This window comes from Drosophila gunungcola, chromosome 3R, assembly GCF_025200985.1.
Source record: "Drosophila gunungcola strain Sukarami chromosome 3R, Dgunungcola_SK_2, whole genome shotgun sequence".
Classification (NCBI taxonomy): domain Eukaryota; kingdom Metazoa; phylum Arthropoda; class Insecta; order Diptera; family Drosophilidae; genus Drosophila; species Drosophila gunungcola.
In genome coordinates this window covers 4,327,722-4,354,113 of record NC_069139.1, presented here as the reverse complement: position 1 = coordinate 4,354,113, position 26,392 = coordinate 4,327,722, and the positions used below count along the sequence as shown (strand labels likewise).

Below are 26,392 nucleotides of genomic sequence, written 5' to 3'. Positions count from 1 at the left end.
CCTTGGCAGCTGGCTGAGCGGCATTAGAAGGGATTCCCGGCCATTCGCATCGAGGAGCGCCCTCTTTAAGGACTGCATAAATACGGCTCACAATTATCGCTGTCGCCAGCCAAGGCTGCTACACTAAAGGCAAAAACTATTTAAAGATTAGAAGTAATAAACCTCGTAGCTTGAGAATGTTAACAAAACATTTAAAATGTATCTTATAAACTCTTAACCCTAAATAAAGTCTGAAAGTTCAGTGAAATATATAATAATTTAAATTTAACTTTAATATAAACCTTTCACGAAAATTAAAGTTTAACCAATTAGCAGTCAAGTGAAAAAGTTGTTAAAAGACTTTAAATCTGTTATTTAGATTGATAAATTTTGTATACCAAACTAAAACATATATATAGTTCTTAATAAAAGTTTATAAAATTAGCAGGCAATTGAAACAATTGAATAACTTTTTTGAAAGGCTTAAAGTCTGTCCTTTAAATTAAAACATTTTGTATATTAAACTTAAAATCACTCAAATATTTTATTTTAGCAAATAAGTTCTTCAAAATAAAACTTCAATGAGTGAAATAATGAGTTATTTTGAACCAATTTTATTATTACTAATATATTTTCGTATATAATAAAGAGTTTGTTTTAAATAATTTTAATTTTCGCACTAAGGTTTTTTTATTTAATCTGTGGTTTTAAGACACAAATTTCCAGTAAATATGGTTTTTCGAAATCCATCTTTTATAAGTGAAACAATGCGTCGCAATTATTAAGAACAGATATTAATATATAACAAAGAGTTTATTGTCATTTCCACACTTAAGTTTCTTACCTAATCTGTGGTTTAAAGACCCAGACATCTACAGAATGAATCCATTTTAAGAATTCTTTTTTTTTTAACTGACTATTACTCCCCAGTGTACCCAAATTACCCCCCAGCTTCAGATTGTCTTGAGAACTGCTTCTTCTCTGGGCCAGTTCGTCCTGGCAGTAATGAAAACAAATGCCCGGCCATTTGCAGCAACAGGGACAATTAAAGAGGCAAAAATTAGGAGACTGCAATGGCAGCAAAGCGAAAAGTAAATCTGGAGTGCATTGCCGCTGCAGCGACGGCAGCAAGGCTTTTACTACAAATTTTCCTGGGGTTTTTCATATTTCACGCAATTGAGAAGGAGCGCCAAACTATTTGCAATATTTCAGGCTGCCACACGAACGAAATCCAGACATGAAAAATGCAATGCTTGCTTGGGCTTCCTTCAGTGGCTGAAAGTGGGCGGAAAAGTGGTCGGAAAAGTGGGGGAATAGTGGGGGAAAAGTGGCGTAAAAGTGGGTGGGATTGGGCGCAAGAAGCGGGTGCCACAACAGTGATTGCGCTTTATTTGTGATAATAAAACACACCATCGCGCCGAGACGACGACAACAACGTTGGAAAATGTGAGGGGGAAAAGCTTGGGTTGGGGGAAAGGAAAATCGAACCGTGAAATTGCAACAAACTGCGCGTGCATTGGCCTCCACCAAAAGGGGAAATGGAAAAGGGTGACTCCGGGGAAACAGAGCAGAAGTCAGGACCTTGCTGTCGGGGTAAGAATATTTAAGCTGCAACAACGTTGCAGCAGCAAATATTAAAGGAAAACACGGACGGCAGCGGGGCGCAAAAGGATTTACTGCATATTTCATGTTCACAACGAACCAATTTTACGCTCTTCAAATCCTATTAGTCAATGGCCCTATGGGGATGCACCACCACCCCACTTCCAGTGGCAGAGCCACCAGCAGCACCACCACCAACAGCAGCACTGCACTAAGCAAAAAAATCTATTGACTTGAGCTAACTGAGTTCAAAATAATTGATATCTTATTAAGTTCTTCAAATAGTTATAATCATTATAATGTATAATCATTATAATCTAAAACATAAATAATATTGAAGTAAAGGCTCTTAACAACAACACAATATAAATATATTTAATTTTATTCAGCTGCTTTATGGAAGGACATACAATATACACAAAAATTAAATCCTATTTAAGGAATAACAATTTCAAGTACGTACGATTTTTAAGCTACAAAAAATTCTCATTTCATCCTCTTATAACAATAATAGTAATTACTATTATTTTATTATAATAACAGCGCAACAAGTTATATTTCAAATGAAAGCATCAGTCGTATTTCCTTTAGTTTTTCAATAAACTTAACAACTAAAAACTTAAAACTATTACTAAAGCTAACAATTTTAAAATTGTTTAAAAAGAGAGGGAAACTACAATCTCGAAGCTTTAAATTAAATTATATTATTATATTTTTTAATTTCAAGAAAAATACAAAATTTGACACATCAAGAAAAAAGTTTTTAAAGTTGGATATAATATTATCCATTTCTGTACCTATGACTTGTTGGAAAGTCAGTTATAGATAGTTAGTAAGTTATTTTAAATTTATTTATATTTTATATATTGTTATATTTCTCCGTGCAGCCGACAGGAGCTTCAAGCAGGACTTTTAGCCAAGGCAGCTGTTTTGGCAAAGGGTTGAGAGTCAGCTTGGTGTGTGGAGTGGGCGGTGCAGGGTGATTGGTGATGCCTCGGCTCAGATACAGCGATTTACTGGCACACACGCTCGGCTATACGTATCTATAGATATATCCTTATGTACGTAGTGTACTATATATATAAGTAAGACTTTGGCCTGGGTCAGCTTAGTGTGTCTGGCATTTCCGCACGATTATGCATGTGAGTGGCGGTGTGGTGCTCGCCAGCAGGTTGGGATACTGCGATGCTGGGATGTTGGGATACTACGATACTGGGATACTGGGATGTTGGGCGGGGATAAGCCCAGTGGACAGCCCGCAAATGCCCGCCTGGAAACGGCTCTCATCAATCTAGTTACTTGGAGAGCATGAATTATGAAAAACGTGCAAAATGCAAACGGAAATTAAAATTTATAAAAAAGAGCGGGGCAAGAAAATGTGGTTTGGGGGATTGAGAGTTTCCACTCGGTTAGACAAATGCGCTTTCACAGGATAGGAGGGGGACTTGCCCCAGCCCCATCACACGGAAATCAAAGAAAACACTAGCTGTTGGCCAGAAATAACAAATGAAAAAAGCCAGAGTCAGGAGCTAGGGAGCTAGGGAAATATGTTTGGGAAAATTAAACATATTATCCCAGACACCGCTCGGTTTTCACTCTGCACGGCGGCAGCTGTTGAAAAACAAACCTCAACTTTGGCCGCATACAACATTTTTGTCAGGGTCCTGCTGCTGCTGCTGTTGCTGCTGCTGCTGTCCTTTATTAATTTAACAGGCTATGGCAGTGATGCGATTCGACTTTGACTACAACTTGAACTATAGTACAACGGAGGGGCAGGAGCAGCGACGGAATTCAACAAGCCATAAAACATATGAGGCAGCCGAGTCGCATGCATTTTTCATGAGCCGCTGGCTTTTGTGCCCATCACAATCATCGGACCAGGACCAGGCCCAGGCTCAGGCCCAGGCCCAAAAAGTCCCGACTTCCATCCTCCTGGCGATGCCAACAATCATCATCAGCACTCATTCCCATCCGCTCCAGCAGAGTCAGCTGGAGGACTTCTGCTTCTGCTCCTACTCCTGCTTCCGACTTCTCCACTCTTGGCTACACTTGAACTTACAATGACACGTTCGAGGTTCGAATAATGTGGAAATGGCGGGGTGTGAGGATACGAGGGGCTGTTCCTGCATATTTGTTTGGGAATATTCGAGTAGGAACCTGCCAGCGCTTTTCCTTCTCTGTTGTTTTTCCCTCATGCAACTCTTTATCCGTAGTTTTCACACAAATTGCTTTCAATTGTTTTAATAGGATATGGAAGGATCTACAAACTTTGACCCCAGATTTGTGCTGTGAGAATTATATGTATAAAATAAAAACAAAAAAAGGCGAAAAAAAAATATGGTTTATAATAATGGAGAACATAAATTGAAATTTGTTACAATGATTACCATACGATTCATATCTAAAGTTCTATGATTTGATACCAGTTAGCCCTATCTTTCTTAATAATAAAATCAAATCTTAGGCAATCCGCACTTCATTATCTCTAGAACTGAATTATCTTTATGGATCTTTTGTGGCAAAAATAAAAAAGAAGGTACACATAATCATTGAATAATTTACCATCTTATGTGTCTAGTACTCAGACACCAATAAGAACTGTTTAAAGTTTCCGTTCTTCACAGGTCGCTGATATATTCAACCGCTATTTGTAACCCCTAAGACTTACTATGCTTCCTGTGATTTCCCCACCAGGAGAAGGGAAAGATTTAGAGCAATCTCAGCTTTCAGGAAGCGTCAGAGCAATCATCAATCATCCGCCAGGGGCAACTTGGAGATACGCAGGAGCGACATTGACGGAAGCCAACACCTGCAGTTTACCTACCCACCAGCTTTACCATTTGATCCCTTTTCCGGATAGAAATGTCCCTGTATAAAAGAGGTAATAAACAAAATAAACGGGCTTCTCAATCTAAGGACCCACATCCTCTTTTAAATTTGCGATATTTGTCTACAAATAAAAGTATTTTTGCAAACTAGGCAACTGTTCAGCAGAACTTAAAAAGCCCAGTGCCTCTCAAACTGAGGGCACCACAAAGATTCCCCTGCTACCCAAAAGTATGCAACATCTATTTGCCATCAAAATAGGAAAGTTTAGTTAAGCTACTTTTTATAATAATAATAACTTTAAAAAAAAGAGGTTTTGTAAGCTAATTTGTATAAAAAATTAAAACGCAAAAAAACTAACAAATTGTTATTATATATTGTTTAAATATTTTGACATGCTGATTTAAATTACGTACAAAAACTAACCAAATTTTATTACTACTAACAGCACTAAAAACCACCCATCGAAACTCCATTTTGCTGTACATTTCGGGAAAAGTCTTTATTTTTATGTGAACTGAACTTTAAAAATATTCGATTTTTCCATATAACGTATGCAAATTTTTGCTACTCTCTTTTTGCGAGTCATTTGCCAATTTCTGATTACAATTGCAAAACATTCGGGGCATACGCTCGCTAAATATTTGTTTTAAACATTGTATATTCTAGGGGTGTATACATATAACTATACAAATGTGTGTAAATATATTCACTATGTTTATGTGGGTAATTCTGACACGCTTTCACGCGTGCTCTATTTTCATAAATATTATTTATTTATTTATTTGGGCAATCAATTTGCGTATTTTTTGTCGTTTTATGGAACCATTTGCATTTGAAATGCTTTGGCATTCTGCTTAAACACTTACGTATGTAAATTGAAATGTGTCGATGGCTGCTGACCATCAACTTTTATTGTAAATATTCGTATGCGGCTAAATGTAGCTATATGTGTATTAGCTGATGTATATTTGTAAGTGGACCGTGGGCCATCAATATCCATAATAAATTAATAAATATATATATCCGTAAGCCTAATTGCCGAGAGCCCGGATTGGAATCAGCTTCAGCTTCGGCTCCTCTCCTATTTATTGTGATTTGTAACGCTCGACTGGCCACTTGGCCATGTAAACGTAAACGCTGTCGTCTGTTTGATTTGGCAGCGGGGAGTCCCGAAATGGGTCAACAAGTTGCCCATTGATTTATGGCCCACTCTGGCAGTCCTAATTTAAATTATGATTGGGCTTACGCATAAATTAATTGACCTGGACACCTAGCTCAGGCTGGGATCAATAACGAAATTCCTCTCGCTTGATTGGCTGTAAATATCATGGCTAGTATTATGTTGTGCACTTCTCAATCAATTTTTATTATTAAATAATTAATTATTTTTTATTTTTTTTATCCGAACTAAAGTGAGCGTGTTTTGCTCTGAATTTGACTTTGTATTTTACAGTTTACGCTTTAATTGCTGTCACTGGTCTATTTCTGCCGATTGCTCTCTTTGTTTTTGGCCGTTTAACTGGCCCTGTGCTGCAGTATTTGTATGTGTATCTGTATTTGTATCTATATTTGTATATGCCTATGTATTGGTAGTTAAACAATTATATGTATATTAAACTGGCGCACAATTTTACACTTGACTGCCCGCTCAGAGTTTGTTGCTTTGTTTTCACTTTGCCTATATTTAATTTCACCTTTTTTCACTGTTTGCATTTTGTTTGTTTGTTTGTCTATACTATTTTCACTATTGCTGGTTTCTGGTTGGTTGGCTGGCGGACTCTCTGCTGTGCTGCATTTAATTAAATTTAAATAAAATGATCACCGAGGCCTGGCCGGGTTAATTGCACGTTAACACTCGCTAGAACAGAATCGAATAAAAAAATGAAATATTAAATGGCTGCCATGGCAGCCGGAAAACTTCGTCGAAAGTGGCATGGTATTTTGGCATTGGGACAAAGTGCTTAAGCTAATTGCAGTTTTCGGCAACAGGCGACAGACGGAACCGGAAACGGGCCTCCAAATGGCCGCGGATCCCTTGGCAAACGCACTCACGTAGCCGCTAAATGTTTCAATTTTCTGGCAGCTCAACGCAATGCCGCAGACATTTAATAATAAACGCAGCTGCAGCAAACGAAATGGCCAGCATTTTCCCGAATATCTCCCTGTTTTTTCGGGGTGTTGATGCTGGCTGGGAAGGTTGAGTGGGTTTAAATTGGTGGAGTGACAAAGACAACCGCGAGCAAATGGCCATCGACCATTTTGATGCCTTTTGGCCAGAGAGCAAACAAAATTAAAAACGAATTTCAAATGCCTTTGCCTGGCTCAAAAATGCAAATCGCATTCTCTGTCTAAAAAATAGTGATGGGAAGTAGTGATGGGAAGTTCTATAAGGGAAGAAGGTCCTTATGGGAAAACAGTTCTAGATCCTCCTACATTAACCAAAGTTAAAAGTTTTCAAAATTTTTTTTAAAACAGTAAATAATGCAAATCACATCTCAAATATAACGATGAGAATTGCACTATTTTTAAGATAGCTTACAAACAACAGAAGGTAGTTTTAAAAAAAAGTTTAAGGTACGACCAAACTTAAAGTGTACATGTTTTTTAAATGATTTAGAATATTTAATAACGCAAATGGAGTAAAAAGTGTTTTAAGAAAAAAAAATAAAGATATACATATTTTTAAAATATGTTTTAAAAGAGTAAATATTTAATAATTTTTTTTAGCCACGAGAAGAAAAGCAATGTACAAAATACATTGTAGGGTAGATACGAATTACAAAATTAAGAAATTAAGGACTTTAAATTAAGCACTTCTATAAAGACTCCCCGTCTCTATCAACACACACATGGCAAGAAAGAAAAACCATTCCACCTACACACACACACACTGGCACAAGCTAGACAAGTTGCATACTTTCAGGCGCAACATGCAATTAAAATGCAAAAAAGGCAAATGGCAGAGCGTCCATTTCGGCTTCAGGTTGGTTTTGCTGCTTTCGATGCTTTTGGTGCTTTTGCAGCCTGTAGCTGCAGTCCGAAAAACCAATGACCAAAATCGATGCACTGCCAAGTTGAAACGGAAATGCCAGAGCCGCATCCGCTCGTCTGGCAGTCCGTCGGTCCGTCTGAAAATGTCCAAATGTCCTTGTGTCTGTGCAACGTCTGCGGTTAGAACAAGTTTGCCATTCTGCCCCTGCATGTGGGTCCAAATGTGCGAGTGTGCGTGTTGATTTAGCGTTAAGCTTGTTGGATTTTTGCGTTTTGTCAACATTTCCCCCGGCCAGTTGTCGATTCGCATTCGCAATCGCATTCGCATTCCCATTCGCAGACTGCTGCTGCGGCGGCTTTCTCGGTGTGTTTAAATAATTGCCGATATACTTCGGGGCAAGAGCATTTCGAGAATGAATCTGGTTTGGGTGGGAGTACGCACACAGAGAAAAAAACCTCACCAAATAATATTGGTGTTGTTATGGAAAAATTCTTTTTTGGATTTTCTAGAAATTTCTTTCAAAATAAAATTATTACTAAAAGTGCACGCCAAGATTCTAAAATAACTTTAAACGATTTTTAATATTTGAGAATGCCCATTAACTAATTTAAGAATTTAACAAATATTTTAAAAATAAGTGTAGGAAAAAATCAAATAAAATTTATATTCTGGTTAATAACAACAATATTAAAATTTAAATTTGAGCATTTTAGTAATATACAATCCGGAATAAATATCACCATAAAATGATGACGTCTTTGTCAATATTAAAAGTGCACACAAAGACTCTAAAATAATTTAAAACCTTTTTTAATGTTTGAAAATGACCGTTAATAAATGTAAGTGCTTTATAAATATTAAGATAAGGTGTGCACTTCCAAAAAAAATATATAAATATTTATCATATTCTGCATATTAAAAACAATATTCAAATTTAAATTTGACCATTTTATCAGCAATATACAGTTTGGAGTGACTTTTTTTTTGTTTGGTAGTATAGTATTTTTCTCTGTGTAGTATATATAAGTAGTAGCGGGTCAAAGGAGAGGTGAAGCGCTGCTTAAACTAGGCTTACTGTTCATTAATGGACAGGTGTCTATACAGTGGGTTCGGGTGCTGATCAGGTTGGGTCTGTCAATTAGTCCTATAGGTAAGTTAAACTCAACGCTTGTAAATATTATCCCTATGGCTAATTGTCTTCCTATTTGTAAGTTATGAGTGCACTGCTATTGTTTCGTTGGCCTGATATAATTCATTTCCTATTTATTAGCCTCATCCTTTAGATTATGATCCTGTCGTTCTTAAGATTGTGTATCACCTGATTGAGAATAATGATTGATTCAACAATTTATGTAAGTGAGAGTGTGTTCTTTGTGTTTGCTGGTTATCCTGGATGAAGGATCTAAGCAGCTGCGCTGCCTAGGGCCGAATCCTAGGGATGCTTCGTGTAGTTATTGAGCGGCATCTCGTTCACAAGGGTGTGGGCCACCTCTTTGTTCCTTTCGTGCAAGGCCATTTCCAAGGGGGCACTGGCTGGCTTCTTTTGGGCCGCCTTCTGTGTCTTTAGCTGAGGGAAAAAGGCCAGTTAATATGCGTGTATTTTGGATAAAGAAAGGTCTCAAATTTACTCTCTGTATGGTCTTTTCAAAGTCCTGATGCGGCTCTGGTCGCTTCATTGTGCTGCAATTTCTCAGGCGCTCGTTTGTCTGTTAGATATAAAAAACCACAAGAAAATAGTCATCCCAGCTGCTTATCATTGTTTGTTCAATTTCTATCATTAGCTTATTTCTTAAAGGAAATATATAGCCTTTTTTAAGAAATATCTACATATGTATGTAAGAGGGACATTTAAATTAACTTATCCTACAATTAAGATAACCCTTATAGATATATTATAGATATAATACATACAAAAGTTTTCCAAAATATAGAAATAGAAGTCTAAAATATAGAAATGTTTTACAGAACATAGAAATCAAAAATATAAAGAAACTCATTTTCATAGCCTAACTAAACCTAAAAAATATAAATGTTAAAAAAAAAACAAAACTATATTTTCTAATCACTATTGCTTTATTATTCTATATATTTATTTATTCATTTGCAGATGTAAATCTTCCACTTTAGCTTTTGCAACTATTAACACGGCAAAGTGAATTCGTTCTCTACAAACCAGAATAAATGGTACTTTCTGCTTCACTGTGGTTAAGCAACTGCAGCCATATTGCCCACCCATGATTACTTCATTAACTTGAACCAGACACAACAAATCGACACCTCAAAACGACCGCAGTCAGAACTTCAAGTGGAAATGGGAATGTCAAATGAAAAGCGGCGGGCAGTAAGTGTAATGAAAGGCCAGCGCTGGATGTTTCTGTTTCTGTTTCTGTTCCTGTTTCTATTCCTGTTTTTGTCCCGGGAGCAGCATTTCCGCAGCAGACCGCATAATGAGTGCCGTTGAGGAGCTGAAACACACGCTCTCCGGGTGACCTTTGACCGGGACAAAAAAGCATAGCCAAAGCGGTCGAATCGGGAGATTCGGGAAATTCAGGAGCCGTGGAAACGGGAAGGTAATGAGTGCCAGAGGACACGCCGCGCACACACAAAAGAAGTTGTCCCCAACACGGAGCACAATTGTCGCCAGTGCTTTGCCCAAGTCATTTTCAAAATTGACCGCAAAACTCGGGAGGAACCGGAGTGGACAATCTGCAGTCCTCGGCAGCGGCAAATTGTGCTTAAATATTAAATGAACAGCCGGCGAAGGAGCGGGCATATACACAAAAGAAAAACCGGACAACAACCGTAAAACACGAAAAGTTATAAACTCTCACCGGACCGAAGGACCCCGAAAATACAGAAAAACCAAAATAAAAAGACACAAAAATGGCAAAAAAAAAAAAAAATGAAGGGAGATGGAATGGAAAAGTGCACGGCGAGGACACACAAAACAAAACACTTTGGCACGCCTGAAATAATAAAAACAAATGCGAATGGAAAAAGGACAATTCGTATGTAGGGAGCCCCGCCTGAGTCACCTGAACCCCGCCAACATCCTCCGCAGCCTCCGCATCCTTCGCATCCGGCATAACAACCGCAGCAAAGCCGAATCACGCCAAGGTGCAAATGACCAGGTAACGTGGAGTTGCCGGAACGTGCTCCCCAGATCCTTAACAGCGCCCCCGACAATGCGATTGGCGCCCTCGTTCCCAGTTTTTGTCCTTGGCGACTCCAGTTTTTGATGCACTTAGGAAAAAACATGTTAAGTAAAAAGAACCATCGTCTCATATAGTTTCTGACCAGAATAAATGATAAATACTTTCTAAATACTTGATAAAACATTTTGTTAGCTTTGTAACACAAAAAATTGTTTCCCGTTTTCATAAGTTAGCTTTTATTTAAAATATCAAATTTGCAAAGATCAAATCCTGGTTTTGGATAGTTAATTTCTTAAAATTATATATAAGTACTCATAAGGTATAAAGAAAAATATAAGCCTATTCATTATTAAAATTCAACTGTGAAACGATAAGTAAATTTATTTTGTTATATAATAGGTATGTAGATATAAAAGTGCTCATCTAAAATAAGGTGCATATATATTATTTACAATTAAGGGAGCAACGGTTATATTATTTTTTAAATTGGCTATAACCTCTAATTCTTAAGCTAAAAAATCATTTTATTAGAAACCAAAACTCGAAACTTTTTAAATAGAAGTGATCTACTTTTATTTTTGTAGTGCATGCCGCATTTGCCATCTGTATCTGGCACTTGCACTTGCAGGACCCGGGACACCACCGCCCTCATTGACAGTTCATATCACGGAGTCTCTGCCATTTGCAACCGGCACATGTCCTGCTCCATCCTGACCCCTGACCCCTCACCCCCGACCCCCGACCCCCGATCCCTGATCCCCATTCCGCCGTGCTCTTTTCGCTACGGCTGTGTTGTCATTGTCTGGTCTCGACCGCTCGCTCGCCCGGCGCAAGTCAACGCAATTAACGGTAATTGCCTTTTATCGGCTTAGCCTTGATAAAGTTTTCCACCGCCTCCGGGCTTTTCCGACCCGCCGTGCCCCGCCTTGCCCCGCCTCCATTTTTGCCGAGAACGCGAACTTTCCTAGTTATTGCTGCCATTGTTGTTGTTGCTGCGGCCATCGTTGTTATTTGTAGGTTTACGCGGTTTTTATATTTTAATTTAATTTTATAAGTAGTCCCAGGCGCTCCGCCTTTTGCCTCGCCCACCCCCTCTCAAGCCAGCAAACTTGTCCATGGCAAAAATTCGACATTAAACAGAGAGCGGGAAAAGTTTTTGTTTTGAATGCGGCAAGGAAATGCTTTGAAGTTGGCTCCGAATTATGGAACTTTTCATGGCTTTCCACAGAGATTGGAAGCGAGGGAGGAGTAGGGCGAGGACATTCCCGGTCCTGAATTAAGGAGCCGGGAATTAAATTGCGACCGAAATGCGAAAACTCTTTCCATTTTCATAATTCTGGAGCAGCTTAGGGAGTGTCTAATGCTCAACTAATGAAAATGTCACTGGCTATATGGCGCTGAACTGAAGTGCCGAATGGAAACTTCACATTAAATAGTTTATTAATGCTCTTTATCACTTTGGTCATACAAATGAAACAGAGCAGGTTTAAAATTTACGTTGAAAATTATTTATAAACTGATAAATAGTTTAGGTTCCTTGCAAATTATTATGTTTCTTAAATGCAATTAAATGAATATTTACTTAATTATATATATTACACAAAATAAAATAACAATTTTTGCCATAATAAAGCTGGACAATATTTAAAAAGCAATTATAGAGATGCACTCCTAAAATAACCCCTAAATTCTTATGTTTCTAAATATAGGTAAAATAACATGTGTTATATTAACATGTGTTTTATTATATACTAAAAATAAATTACAATTTTAGCCATAAGAATGCCTGAAAATATTTTTAAAATATTTATTAAGTTAATCTTCTAAAATAACCTCCCAATTCTTATGTTTTTGAAGTTTAGTTTATAGATTATATCTTTTACCCAAAATTAAATATCAATTTAAGCCATAAGAATACCTGACAATAGTTACAAAAACAAAGCTACACTTCCAAAATAACTTCTAAAAGAATTAATTGTTTCAACTTTTCAGACATTCCTTTTTTAGGTGGCTGACATTTTCTAACCCTTTTTCTGCTGTCCTTTTTTCTGAAATTAAAAAGAAACTTAACTTTTACCCACAAATAAACACGCAAAAGACCTTAGATGGCTGCCCTAAAAGTAGGCAATAAAAATGGTTTCTTAACCGGAAATGACAAAATCACACACGGGAAGTGGTTTCCAAACAAAAAAAAAAGGTTTACCCTCTTCGTAAGTGGCACCCAATTTGTGACCTCTAAACTCACCTTCAACTGCATGCCCTCCGTGGCGTTCAGCTCATCTCCACTCTGCCGGAGGCCCTGCAAAAACCTGGCGAAGACCGTTCTCCGCTGCTTGTGCTTATTCCGACCCTCTAACCCATCCAATCCAGATATCCACGTATCCACATATCCACATCCAAATACGAGGCAGTGAGGCGAACAATCAAACCGAGAATCAAACAGACATTCATTTGATTAACCAGCCAGTCAAAGTTTAAGCGCAAGCCAATTTAATTGAATTAAAAGCCATAAAAACCGAAGAGCCGCCAAACTGTCTCTAACCACAGCCCGCCTGCAAATTTAAGCCGCTCCTCACCTGTTGCCGAAAAGTCGTAAAAGAAATTGTTCCTCGCTCCAGGATAGCTTTGCTGCATCCCGTTTAGATTCAGAGCCGACTTGGAGTCGATGGCATTGCGGGCCATGCGATTGGCCAAATCGTTCTGCGTGTAGCTGTAGATCTCGTTCTCCTCGCGATTTGACAGGCAGCTGGAGGGCTAAGCGTGCACGGGAAATATCAATTTAGATATCGAATACAAAATATATATGTGTCTAAAACTTTTAGGATTAATAAAAATTAAGTTACGGCCTTTTACTTGTTTTACTTGTTTTTTTACTTCTTTGGCCACGTTATGTGTTTGTATGTAATCACCTTAACTATTAAAAATATAATCATGAAACTATATATATAAATCTTTTGAAATATTTTAAATCAAGCTTTTTATCGTTTTAGTCTTCTCTAAAATAAAACCTTTACCAACAAAGTTTAGTCAAATCATAAAATGTACAGAAAGGTGGTACTTAAAATCACCCGTCTAAAGAGGCCCTTAATATGGTGGCCATAAACTTTGTTTCAGTGCAAGCACACATAAAAGAGCACACACATGAGCATGCATAATAAACGAAACGGAACGGAACGGAAATGAATTAGAGTCTGATTAGCTGGAGGTCGTAAAAGCCACTCCGGCCGTAAAAGTCGACGCATCTGCTTACCAAGTACTTGCCGGGCACATACAGCGGCTGGCTGTGGCTGGTGGGCATCACCGAGGAGCTGACCAGGCCCGTTCCGCTGCAGCTGGGCCCGGCCATCCGGCGGGACAGGGTGTGGCCCGTGGAGATGCGCACGTGGCGCTCCTTCCACTTGGACAGGCGCACCTGCTCGATGGCGTCCAGCACGTCCTCGTACGGCATGTTGATCTGCTTGCTGTAGTGGGCGGCCAATCCCTCCAGGTAGCCTCGCTTGCCCTCCTAAACAAAAAGAAAAAAAAACACTTAATTAATATAAACTAATCAATATATGTAATTTGAATTTATTTAATTATCTTTTTAATAATCTAGACCTTTTAATACAAATTGATGCATTTATTGGTATATTGAATCTTCAATTGCTTAATTAATTAATTAGTCCATATACTCACTAAAAAAAACTTTGAATCATAATGGGAATATACAGTATACATTATCAAAGCAGTAAACTAAGGAAATGTTAAATCTTAATTTTTTTATTTCACTTAATTTGGTTTTGCAAGTTCCCTTTCAAGTTTAATTTGTTATGGACATGTCCAAAAGTAAACAAATATTATATCAGCATTTTTATCCGGCACTGAACTGGAATCTTTGTAAACCAAATTTCAATTTTTGTTAGGTAAATACGACAAGTCATAAAAAATCTTTTTATTTATTTATTGAATCTAAGTAAACAGTTCTTAAAATATGCTCTTTAAGCAATGACTTTTTGTGCGCCTGCTGGTTATGTATTGTTTACATTACATCGTGAAATGTTAGAAGTTGGCTCATGGGACCCGTGGTTCTTGTCTAAACCGCACTCCACTAAGGCCAGGGTCAAAGGCAACTTCTTAAGGCGGTGGGCGGGGCAACTGGCAAGAGGTGAGCGGGGCAGACGAACAAGTGTTAATATCTTCCGGTAATTAGCGTTAGGTTGCCACTTAAATGTGTCCTGTTTGACATTCAAAGCGGTCACTGAAGCGGCAGCATGGTGCCCGTGCTCCTTTATGCAGCTCCATCTGCGTCTGCATCCGCATCTGTATCTGCATCTGCATCTGCATCTGTATCTGCATCTAAGCACGGAGTAAACCTAAACCCAACCCACCGAGCCAGGCAAATTCATTTAGCGTCGCATTCATGTAATGCACATGCAAACATTTGTGCTGAAATGCAACTTGTCTGCAGCTGTCAGTCAGTTAGACACACACAGATAGTATACTATAGTATACTATACTTTGTACCCCCCTAAAGCACCCTTTCACCCTTTCACCCTTTCGCCCAGAGGGCTGTCTGTCTCATCAGCGCAAAGTGCAATTAGTTGAAGTTGGAGCCCGCGCGTCAACATGGCCCAGACGAACGGGGAGTTGACGGCCCAGAGAAGCCAACAAGTCCTGTCTAACTACCTCCTCCATTTAAGAGACCTTTCTCCGGTGTAATTCCATTTCGAGGCTTTAAGTTACATTTCAATTTGCAGTGCCACAAAGACAACAATCGTAAATATTTAACCACATCTTGGCGCTCAAACTATGCCGAGTACTGAGCCATAAACTTGCGGCAGGGAGTAAAAAAAATAACGCTAATTAAAATGCAAAGCAGCAGAAGCTGATGCAGCCTATGACAAAGTTTTCACACATAGCCACGGTGCAGTCTCAACACCCTTTGACAGGAACAGGAACAGAAATAAAAGTGCTAATACACAGGAAAAAAAAAACTATTTTTTAAGCTATCAAAATTATTTTCTAACAAATTACTCATATATGTATGCTATTATCTGCGTGCTAGTAAAACCAAAGCGATTTATACAAAGTTTATAATTTAAGAAACCTTTTAAAAACAATGCCATAGAAATCTCTGAGATGTATTCAATTAAATTGATTAATACAAAATAAATATAGACTATCGAAAATAAATATCATAACCATTTCAGTTAGTTTTGGTTGCTTCATAATAAATAATCGAAAATATTGCTCAAATACACAAAAAATTAAAATTAATAGGCTTATAACATAACTAATTGAAAGTTCTATTTCAACAGCATGAGAATGAACTTTATTAGCTGTTGCGAGAATTTTGGTTGATACGATTTGAATAGTGAGAACAAGGGGTATTCAAATATGGGCTATATTTACCCTGATTTAAATCTTTGTTTTATTTTTCTCAGTTGAGCAACAAATTCAGCAAACTGGAGCTGGAGCGGAAGCCAGAGAATCGCGTGGCCTGCATATTAAGCAGCTGCATCATCGGCATCTGAAGAGTGTCTGGCAAACTGTCAGCACTACACTCTATGCGTGCTCAATAGGCATGCTTGCCACGCCCCCTAACACCACTCACCGCCCCCAGGGCTGAAGCACACCTCCACCTTCACTGCTCACCGCTGAAAATAACTTTAAATGCAAAAGGCTTTGCATTCATTTGCATTGCATTGGATTGCATTTCTTTGGCGGAATGCAGACGGCCCTGAACCAGTGACATGTTTTCAGATACTAAGTACAAACAACCTACCGACAAAAACGTGGACAAAAGCACCAGAAGTCATCACAGCAAATGAGGCTGGCAAATGCCTTTCAATATGCATTTCTTTTTATACGGAAACTGTGGTTCTGGGATCTACAAAACTAGATACAAATTCTCTTTTAAAACTTTGAAAAATTACAAATCTTTAATCTGTACCTAAACTTCTGAAAATGTTTTTTAATACTTAACTTTATTTAAAAAAAAAGTTTATTGCTTGATATTTTAATGATCATTGATGACTAGAATTAAATCTGAAATTGATTTTGTTATAATATGACTAATCCGCAATTATATTTTTTTTCCAAGAAATTTTCATTTATTTTAGTTGCAATGCTTACTGTTTTTATCCACTGTCTGTAGCTCTCACGTGTGTTACCATATTTATAAACACAAAGCAGTGTGTCCTGCTGAAACTTGCAATTTGCTGGCCATGCAATTTTAGCCGCTCATTTAATTGTGCCCCCCTTTGCCTTGTCCTTTCCCCCAAAAACGTAACCACAATGCAAAGCTTTATCTCTAGGCCCCAGAAGCAGTCACCAAAAAATACGCGCCAAAATAAACAAAATTAACGCAATGCAAAATCATTTCCCGTCCGGGGACCAAAATGCATATAATAAAATAAACAAAACAGTACAGAATAGAACAGCAGGGGCGGTGGGTGTTGCGTGGTGGGTGGAAAGGGGGGGGGGCCATAGTGAATGTTGAGGTGGCCCAGCGGGACTTCGTTGGTTGGCCACTCGGTTTAACTAAATTAAAATCGTGTTAATTTCACATTAGAGCGCACACAGCGCTGTTTCCCCAAACGACTGTCACACGTTGCATCTGCCGCCATACGCCCCCCCTTGCCACGCCCCCCGGGTTGGCAACATGCAAATTGCCCGAGTCCTAAACAAAACGACCAAAGATAAGAGCAATCGCTGGTTGGTTGCTCGCCACGCTGGTCAGTTTGGCTGGGCACCAGAGATGCATAGTACACCAAAAAACCATAAAAGAACAACAGAATAACACAACTGAAGGACAGTTTAGTAGGTATGCTGTTTAAAAATAATAAACAATTTAAACGAATTGCTTATAAACTTTAAAAAATATGTTATTTATAAAAAAATAGTATACAATTTTAACGATTTCATACGAAAAATATTTTTTAAAAACTAAAGCGGAATTGGCTTAACACTATTATTTGCAGATCCAAGGAATATTAAAAATTTTAATTAATAATTCATATTTTTATTTTGTTCGTGATAATTGTTGCTTTTTGAATATTCTTAATATCATTAAATAGTTGTAAGTTAATATTGTAAAACGCAGTAAAAAACAATAAGTGGTTGGCGAATAAATAAATAAATCATAAGAGGAATAAGAATTTTTATTTAAACTATACAGCATATAATTTAATGTTAAATAAGTTTTGTAAGACGCATATACTGTATTATTTGAAGCATAAGTTGAACTCACCGGCGTGGAGTACGGGTGGGCGGTGAGCCGGATGCCGTCCGCCTCGAGGTGGCGCTTCATGACCGCCTCCAGCTCCTTCATGGTCACCGGCGTATCACAGTCGGAGGCCAGGATCTCGTTGCTGCTGCTCAGGGCCTTGGGGTCGTTGATAAGGACGTAGACGATGGCGGCGCCCTTCTCGCGCAGCATGCGCACACTCTTGAGGAGCTTGCCCCGATGCGAGGGGTTGTCCACACCGATGGCGTCCAGGTCGATCTCGCCGATCTGCTTGCAGATCTCCAGCTCATCGTAGCCATTCTCCAGGAAACTCTCGCCGTAGTGCGCCAGTCCGATGGTGCGCAGCCACTCGCAGACGATGTTGTGGTGCGGCATGGTGGTGCTGGCACTCGCATTCGCATTCGCGTATCACGTGGCCCCACTGGGAAATGGCAGGTCCAGCGGTGCGAAGGACACCTTGGTCAGGCGGTGCGGCTTCGTCGAGGTGCTGGCCCCACTGGCACCACTGATAGCTCCACTAGCACCACTGGATGCCAATATGGCAACGGCAGTCGCCAGCGGCTCCGGTTGATTGCAGCTGCTGGCGGCACTGCTGCAGCTGCTGCTGGAGGTTGCCTTCATAGTACTCTGCCAGAGAAATAAGTTTAACAAAATGTGATTATTACTATACATTTTAAATTTAATGACACAATAAAATGAATTAAGAACGGAAGTAGCCATGTTTTATTTAAACACAGAGTAACTAATACCATGGTTTACCTAAAATTTGTTTGATTTTTAATGCTTTACGAAACGTTTATTATTTTTAAGGGAATTTTAGAATATATTTGGTTTATAAAACTTAATTTTCAACTTAAGCATAATTTTTTGTTTAAAGTAAAGATTTTACCTATATGATTTGATAAACTTAAAACAAAGTTATATGGTGTATGCCATCTTTATCATTTTAAAGGTATTTCTAAAATGTATCTGGCCATGTTACCTACATTTACTTATTTTTTGAGCATTCTATGTGAATTAAAGGCGATGATTTTTCTGAACATTTGAAAAGTTTGGTTTTTATTAATTTCGAAAAGTCAATTGTAATTTCCACTTAGATAAAAATGCTTTGAAACATTGAAACTTAAAACACCAATTCAATTTATTTTTTCACAGCTATAGTCCCTTGCCAAGTGCAACAGTGCGTATGCATAATATGGTTTTGACTACTTCCGCTGGCTATTAAGCTCGCCTGGCAGGTATAGGTCAAACGAGGGGGAGGGGCCAGAATTTGGACAGTCGTGGGGTGGCGGGGGGTGGGAGGGGAGTCAAGGGGTCCTGGCATATCAATTTGCGTTAATAGCAGTCATTGTTCACTCGCAGCGAGGGAATGGGCGAAAGCACCGGCCCAGTGCTGCCTATAAGCACTTAATGATAATGCTCGGTCATGTACACGAGCCACTAAAACACTTGAATATGCTTAGCCCCGGAAGCCACTTGCATATGAATAAGCCACTTAAAATGACAGATGGACCAGTGCAGACGGAGGAGACTCAGCCCAGGGGTCGCAAAGGGGCGGCGATGGTCAAGAGGGGCAGGGCTGGATATGGCTGAGCCCTCGGGTCACAGACAAAAGACAAAAGGAAGTCGTCTAACTATTTGCAATGCCCTTTCCATTACAGAGCGACCCCGATCCTTGTTTGTTGTCTCGGCCAAAGTGTGTGTGTGTGTGTTTGGCTGTAAAAATATTTTTGCTTGTCGAAAAATGAAATGCAAATGTCTGCTGGCAGCAGAAATATTGTCCAACCATTTCATCCGTCAGGTGGCATGCCAATCAACCCCCCGAAAATGTTGTGTGTTTGTGTGTGGTCCAAGGAGGCAGACAATGGCATAATGAAAATAATGTGGCTACAGTTTGCTCACACAGAGAGCTGCAGCTGTCATTGAGTGTGCTAGATTGAAGTGGCCCGGTCTTTCCTCCCTGCCCAAAATCATCATCTCCAGCCCGTGGATTTACCATATGTATTATACAAGAAATTCAGAGCTAAAGTGAGAGACAACTAATTGACTCAGCTTGACTTGCCTTCGCATACCTTTCATATTGATAAACACATGCTAGACAAGATGCCAAAATGCAGGGTCACTTTCGCCGGACAATGGGGCGTATGAGTGACCTCCGGCTGAGGGGATGAAAGCGAGGAGGCTTTTAACAGATGAAAGGCTCGGAATTGCTGGAAGGGTCAGAGTGGAAGAGGGACTTGAGCAGGATGAATCCGATAGCCCAGGCAATTCAGAGCTACTTTGATATTGAAATGATTTAAGATATGAATTGATAAGGACAGAGATTAAAACGAGGGTTCAAAGAAAAACTTCACCTCAGGTATCAACACATTTGAACTCGCCCTTAAGTGTTTTAAAGTAAAGTGTTCTTCTATGAAAATATCTTTGAGCTTACTTTTGTTTAAAGATAAAAAATTAAATAGGACTTATGTTAGGTCTCAAAAAAATGTAGAAAAATTAAAGCCCGTGAAATAATGTGAAATGAAATCTTAAATTGTTGTTCGTTAAAAAAGGACTTGTTAAAACTTAAACTTGTTGTTAAAATTGGGAGTAACTAAGTAATAATGTAATTAAACAATTGGTTATATAAAAAATCAGTAATACATAATACAAAGCAATTTTTTACCCTAATATTTATGTTATTCCCATTATAACATTTCTCCGAAACATGAGTATAACAAAGCAAGCTTAAACACAATATTTTTAGTCTGTAATCCAGTTATGAAGTGTATATATATTTATCCCCTCTTTGCCAACGCCTCTGGAGCTGCAGCAGCTGCAAATATTTAACCACAACCACTCCCGCATCTCAGTCCCCCCGGAAAACTTTCGGCACATTGTTAGCATAATAAACACATAATAAAATGCAAAAGGCAAAATCAGTAAAGTCAATTTTGAAGATGTTTTGCATACGCAGCCGTTGCAAACAGCTTGCCAAAGTTTATTTACGAGCTGGCCCATAAAGGTTGCAATTCTTGGTTAATGAATGTCAGTGGCAGTCGGTACATAAGGCATTTACTTGAAAATACAGAAAATGTCATATATAATATGCTACAACGGGTCAGATGTAATTACATGAAATACGGAAATGGACAAAAATTTGCATATGCCGCAAACTGACTACGATAAGCGTCTTAAATTTTCAATTTCATTGTTTATTAAGTGCCAAATAATTGTTTGTGTGCAGTGAGCTGAATTTGTGATCAAAGGTGTTTGGCCAGCCCACGTTTTCCGATTGTAATTTGCTATTTCCTGGACTCCGTCACCGCCTTCCCCCTCACAGAGATGAGATTTCCTGCGAAGCAATTATGAGTAGATTGTGACCCCTGTAGCGTGTGAAAATTCACAAATGTGCAACGCGCTTTCTCTAATTACCACCATCGATTATTGCCTTAGCTTTTTAATTACACAACTTTGGACTTTCGAAGGGGATTATATGCAACTCCTCTGCAACCACTGTGCTGAAATAAAACCGAAACAACACTCCACATGCACTCAGATAGATATAAACCTGCGCGACAATGGCCCCATTGTTTATCGCTTTCACACAAATTTTTATGCAAAATTTCTGCCAGAGTAATTAATTTTAATATGAAAGCCAAACATGCGCGCTCTAACAATTGTCATATAATTTGCCGTCTAGACAGTGGAAATTTAGTATTTTCAATTAACTGCAATGGCAACTGAGTGCGCTGCAACCTGCCGCCGCCTTAACCCATGCCACCCCCCATTTAACACCCCTCGGCAACAATGCACACAAAAAGGCGCGCACACTGATGATTGCCATGATGAGGGGCAGAAAGTGGAAAAAGCTGTAGCTGGAGCTCTGCTGGCTGACTGCCATGTTGACATTGTTGGCTCAAAAAAACAGAAATAATAAAAACAACTGAAATACGAGCAAGTAGGTAAGCTTTTAAATACATTACGACTATCATATACTTTTCTGATTTAAGACAATATAAATAAATTTCATAGTTTATTTAAAGTTTAAGTGGCTTTCTCACGTGTATAGATAATATGATAATAATAATATACAAATGTACAATAAACCATGTTATTTTTTAATGTCGGTATACATTTTCTAAATGTGAGCCTAGTCAAAAATTTAAAAAAGCACAATATAAATTGGTTTTTGTTTCAAATTCCAAATCCAAATTGAAATGAGATGATGAAAATTGTCAGTTCAGGTCATCAGATGCAAAAAATGTCTGCCTTCATGTTGGGCTTCCCTTTTTTAGGACAAGATTCAACCCTTTGAGATGTGATTTTCTAGCCATTACAATTTAAAATATAACATCAAGCCTTTCCCCCATCATTTTGATGTTTTAAAGAACAAAATCAGCTGAATGTCAGTATATCCCCTAGAATCAAGGGCACCCAGAACGAAGGGGAGTTCGGTGGCAAATCGGCGAGAACGAGTGGGGAGCCCCTGCATGGACGCCCCTTGCAGCCTTGACTCGGGAATAGCAGGCGTTCAGCAGACGGCAGAGCGACGTCCTCAAGGTTGGCAACAAAATTGCACCGCCAGTCACTCGAAAAAGGGGTTCGTCGGTGGGTAAGGGAGTGGAAGGCGGGGGGTTCAGGCGAAACAGCCTCGTTCGTGAGCCAATGTCAGTGCACCTGGCACTGCCACTGCACTTGGCACTCGGCATTCACTTCGAGTCGCAGCTCAACTCAACCCAACTCAACGCGACACAACTCGCTCCCTTTCCCAGGCCAACAGTGCGTATTGCGGTGGCCAGAGGAAGCCCTACAAAATGAGGGAGTCCAATCCCCAAACCCCCGGATACCCACCCATGCATGACCAGCTTCGATTTCACTTATTTAATGCCCCGGCTCGCACTCGTTTTTTAATTGAAATTTCATTTGCCGCGTTTGTTTGCACATAATTACGATTCGGGGGTCTTTTGTCGCTTGTTATGCAAATTTAAGACCAGCTCATCCTGATGATGAAATGAAATGAGTGTGAATAGAAGGGAGATGCCTGTGAATGGTCGACTGGAGCTCATTTTTCATATTTTTCTTTTTCGGCTTCACTGCGGTTTTATTGTGGTCGCTGGCGATGCCCCAAAAAGGAATGTTTTTTAGCCTGACTGAAAGGAAGATGCCAGCCTGCAGGCAGCTGCAGTTCCATTCAGCACAAAGTATGACTATGCTGCACAAATGCGCACAAAACTAAAGCCCATTCAAATAGTGAAGTAGTAAAGTACTGAAGTTGGCGGACGGGGATAAACCAAGAAGCTCGAAAAGTGTGCAAAATGCATCACTTAAACTGTGCTACTGGCAGCATCCTAAGTAGCAAAAATGTTTCAAATTAAGGAACATTTCAATGAAGCCGAGAGAGAAATTAGACTAAATACTAGTTATTTGGTTGCTGAAAGCATTCGTTTGAATAAAAGTTGAACAAAATATGGCCACAGCTACAAAAAATACATTAATTTATGCCACCTCAGCTTACCTCTTTTTATTTTACACATTTAAACTTCTATCCATAAATTTGAACATGTTTTTAATGACATAGGTATATTTCTATCTATTACATTTTTTAATTCTTTGGTTTTATAGTTTTAGTCTCTATCCTTAGTAATTAAAAATACTCTTAATTGCATAAGATGAATGAACATGTTATGCAATTAAACAAAGTCAAACTTAATTAGTTATACTTTACAAAGTTTACATTACTTATTTTATAAAATTGTACTCCCTTTCGTTTAGTATTTAAAAATATTTGTAATCTTTCAAGTTCATTTTTTATATCTTTGCTCAAATAAACAAGTCATTCAATTAAATATAATCATAATCAATAGGTACAAAATTTTAAATTATGTGGCTTAGGTCTTAGTTCAACAGTACGTAGTGACCAAAATAACCTGAAATTTGCATAGTTACCTGCAGGAATACCAAATTAATATTAATGCCTATTAAAGCAATCAACCCAATCAGAGCCATCGATCTGCCATCAATCCAGGCATTAAGTCCAGTCTAGGATTAGCAGTTCCCCCAGATTTAAGGCGCCCACTCCCCTTACGGAAGTCCGGCAGTTAAACCCATTAACCGCTGATTGAGTAATCAACGAATCGAGCCCGTAACTCCGCCACCCCGCAATTTACTTACATTGTGAGCCGTAATCAATAGGTGAGCCCCGTAATGTCCTGCTCGGAACGGAACTCTCAGGACATGCAAGCACTCTCACTCACGTTCACAATCACTCGCGACTTAAGCGGTTCAGGAGTCGCTCGCTATTTAATCAAATGCTGCGGCACTTCATTTGCCCGGAATTGGCCGACTGCCCCGTGCCCGCAGAGACATAATCCAAAATGCCGCCCACTTGTTGGGGACTCGACCGCAGCACAAATGCTACACGGAGGGAAAACTAGTCATTACGTCTCTTGGCTTTGTTTTGGTATAAAATTCTGTTCAAAAACTCTATCATTTGAATTCACTTGCATAGATATAAAATGTTACGTTGAATTTACATTTACATTTGTTCAAAAATTCTGTCCATATAAAATCTAATGTATAATTTACATGAACTTGGAATTTAATTCTTAATCTTTATTTATTCTAAAAAAGAAGGCATCCATATTTTTATTTTCTCATTCTTATTCTTGAAATATAAATGGCCTTTTTAACTGTTTTTTGTTTTGTTCTTAGTCTTAAGAGACCATACAATGCGTAGACTAACAATGCTGGAATTATAACAATGTTATTACTTATTTATTTTCTTAACTTTGTTTTTTACAATAAGTTAATGGAACACATTTTACAAAAAATTGTATTGCAACAAAGGAGCAGAAAGTGTTTTTTAATTTTCTTAGAAATTTGACTAAAACCTTTTTAATTTTATTAATTTCTTTCCTTAATTTAATTAAGATAATTATGTTTGCTGGTACTGAGCTATGAATCTAATAGGTGTATAAATAATATCTAGAGATCCTCTCTTATTTTTAAAAATGATTGAGTGATCTTTTTATACATAAAAACTATTGAATCTTATTAAACTTTCGCTCGGTGTAGCACCTGACCGATCACACACGCACAATTGCCGGTCGTTTGATTTACGGCATCAGATCCGTGGTCTCCGGCCGCAGCCTGCGTTTGCTATTTTTTTTTTTTTTTTTGGCGCCAGGACAATGACTGGTCGAAAAACGGGCGCGAAAACGGTCACCGGAAGCGAGGTCACGAACCGGAAACGCGCAAAGGTGCAAAATGGCGGGCAAATTACGCGACGAGCGGCAGTTTGCTGCCCGGCTGATTGTGAAATGGCGTGTGGGGCGAACTGCAGCCGTGCAACTGTGCAACTGGCAACCAGGAGCGGAGTGAAAAAAACGAAACCAAAGTATGCAAAGCACGCGAGCGTACTGTTTGCAGCACTGCCAGTCACATGGCCTCCTGGGCCTGCGTTTTTGCCACTGCCACTGCCACTGCCTCTGCCGCAGCAGTCGCTGTTGGAGAATCGAGAATTGAGAATCGGGTAGAGCTGAGCTGAGCTGAGCTGAGCAAAGCAGAGCAGAGCAACTGAACTCCTCGAGGAAGGCCGCGCCGTGAACATTAACGCTGGCGTTAACGCTAACGGGAGGATAGGGGAGCAGGGGTTGAGGGGTTCACTGGCTGGTTGCAAGTGCCCCGTTGTAAGCGATACCCAGGAGGGAGGTTTTTTCCCAGCTTTTTTGTTTTATTTCTTTTTATATTTTTTACGTTTTTTTTTCCCCCGTCGAGCCGTGCATTCTCTTTTTTATTCTCGCTGCAGCCACCCCGAAGCGGAGGCTTCAGCTTCAGCTTCAGTTTCAGCCTAAGAGCGGAAAGTAGGTGAGGCACATGAGCCGGGCGAAAAAGAAAAGGATGAGGGGCAGTAGCAGGGGCAGGGGGGTACGCGGAGAGTGTTTACCCCGGCTTAGACGGCTCTGACAGGCCGTCTGGGCTCCAAAGCATGAATGAGTTGTGGAAGCAAATGAAGTGCCGCGCCAGACGACGTTGCAACCCGCAGCGTGTTTAAATATAGCAGAGAACAAGCAGCGGCAATGCAACGTGTGCAGGACGACAGCAGCAACTGCGCAGCCAGCAGAGACCAACGCAGCTGTGCACTTAGCAAAAAAATGGGATCAAAATCAAGACAGTAAATATTCCTTTTGGGAAACATGACAAGCACTTGCCTTATTTTGTAGTGAATATAAAACTACGATGTCTTAAATAACTCAGGCGAAAATGATTTAATAAAGTAGTTGATTTTACATATTTAAATAGGTCAAAAGTAAATCAATAAACAGTTGTTACTGAAGATTTCCATTCTTGGGTTAAGTTTCAGATCAGTGATACAAAAAAACTCCCTCAAAGCTGTTGAAGCGTCAAAAGTAATTTAAATAAAACAAAGTTTTTCCCTTAAGAGCATATTTTCAAATTTGTTTTCTCTCTGCAGCCAAACTAAAAGCTAAAATGTTCGTTTTTTAGGCATAGCTGCTCTATTGAATACAATATTTTATAAAGTTACCTTAAAGGTCTTAAATAATAAAGTTCTTACATGAATACATACTGATCCAAATAAGCTTCAAAAATAAACCTAATGCCTAG

At 39.0% G+C, this 26,392-nt stretch overlaps 1 protein-coding gene across 5 annotated transcripts; it reads right to left on the bottom strand.

Moving 5' to 3' along the window:
- Nucleotides 1–8,144: 8,144 nt before the first annotated feature.
- LOC128266323 (uncharacterized) lies at nt 8,145–25,216 on the bottom strand. 5 transcript variants are annotated; one of them, XM_053002768.1, is made up of 8 exons: nt 24,801–25,216; nt 23,939–24,181; nt 17,789–18,412; nt 13,808–14,062; nt 13,134–13,311; nt 12,803–12,909; nt 9,031–9,108; nt 8,145–8,969 (listed from the first exon to the last, which is right to left on the bottom strand). In XM_053002768.1, exons 3-8 carry the CDS (start codon nt 18,158–18,160, stop codon nt 8,835–8,837), a joined length of 1,125 nt encoding a protein of 374 aa, XP_052858728.1. In that variant the 5' UTR covers nt 18,161–18,412; nt 23,939–24,181; nt 24,801–25,216; the 3' UTR covers nt 8,145–8,834. The 5 variants fall into 5 exon arrangements, with proteins under 5 accessions (XP_052858728.1, XP_052858730.1, XP_052858729.1 ...); XM_053002770.1 differs by having other exon boundaries at nt 23,939–24,266; nt 24,845–25,216; XM_053002769.1 differs by having other exon boundaries at nt 24,845–25,216.
- Nucleotides 25,217–26,392: the final 1,176 nt, after the last annotated feature.

What these genes read in the sequence shown, in the direction of transcription:
- LOC128266323 (XM_053002768.1), bottom strand. Translation starts at nt 18,160, where the DNA reads ATGCCGCACCACAACATCGTCTGCGAGTGGCTGCGCACCATCGGACTG. An exon ending in CCCACCCGTACTCCACGCCG is followed by an intron (nt 14,063 to 17,788) that starts GTGAGTTCAACT and finishes CTTTTTGTTTAG; the next exon opens with GAGGGCAAGCGAGGCTACCT. An exon ending in ATGTGCCCGGCAAGTACTTG is followed by an intron (nt 13,312 to 13,807) that starts GTAAGCAGATGC and finishes GTGCACGCTTAG; the next exon opens with CCCTCCAGCTGCCTGTCAAA.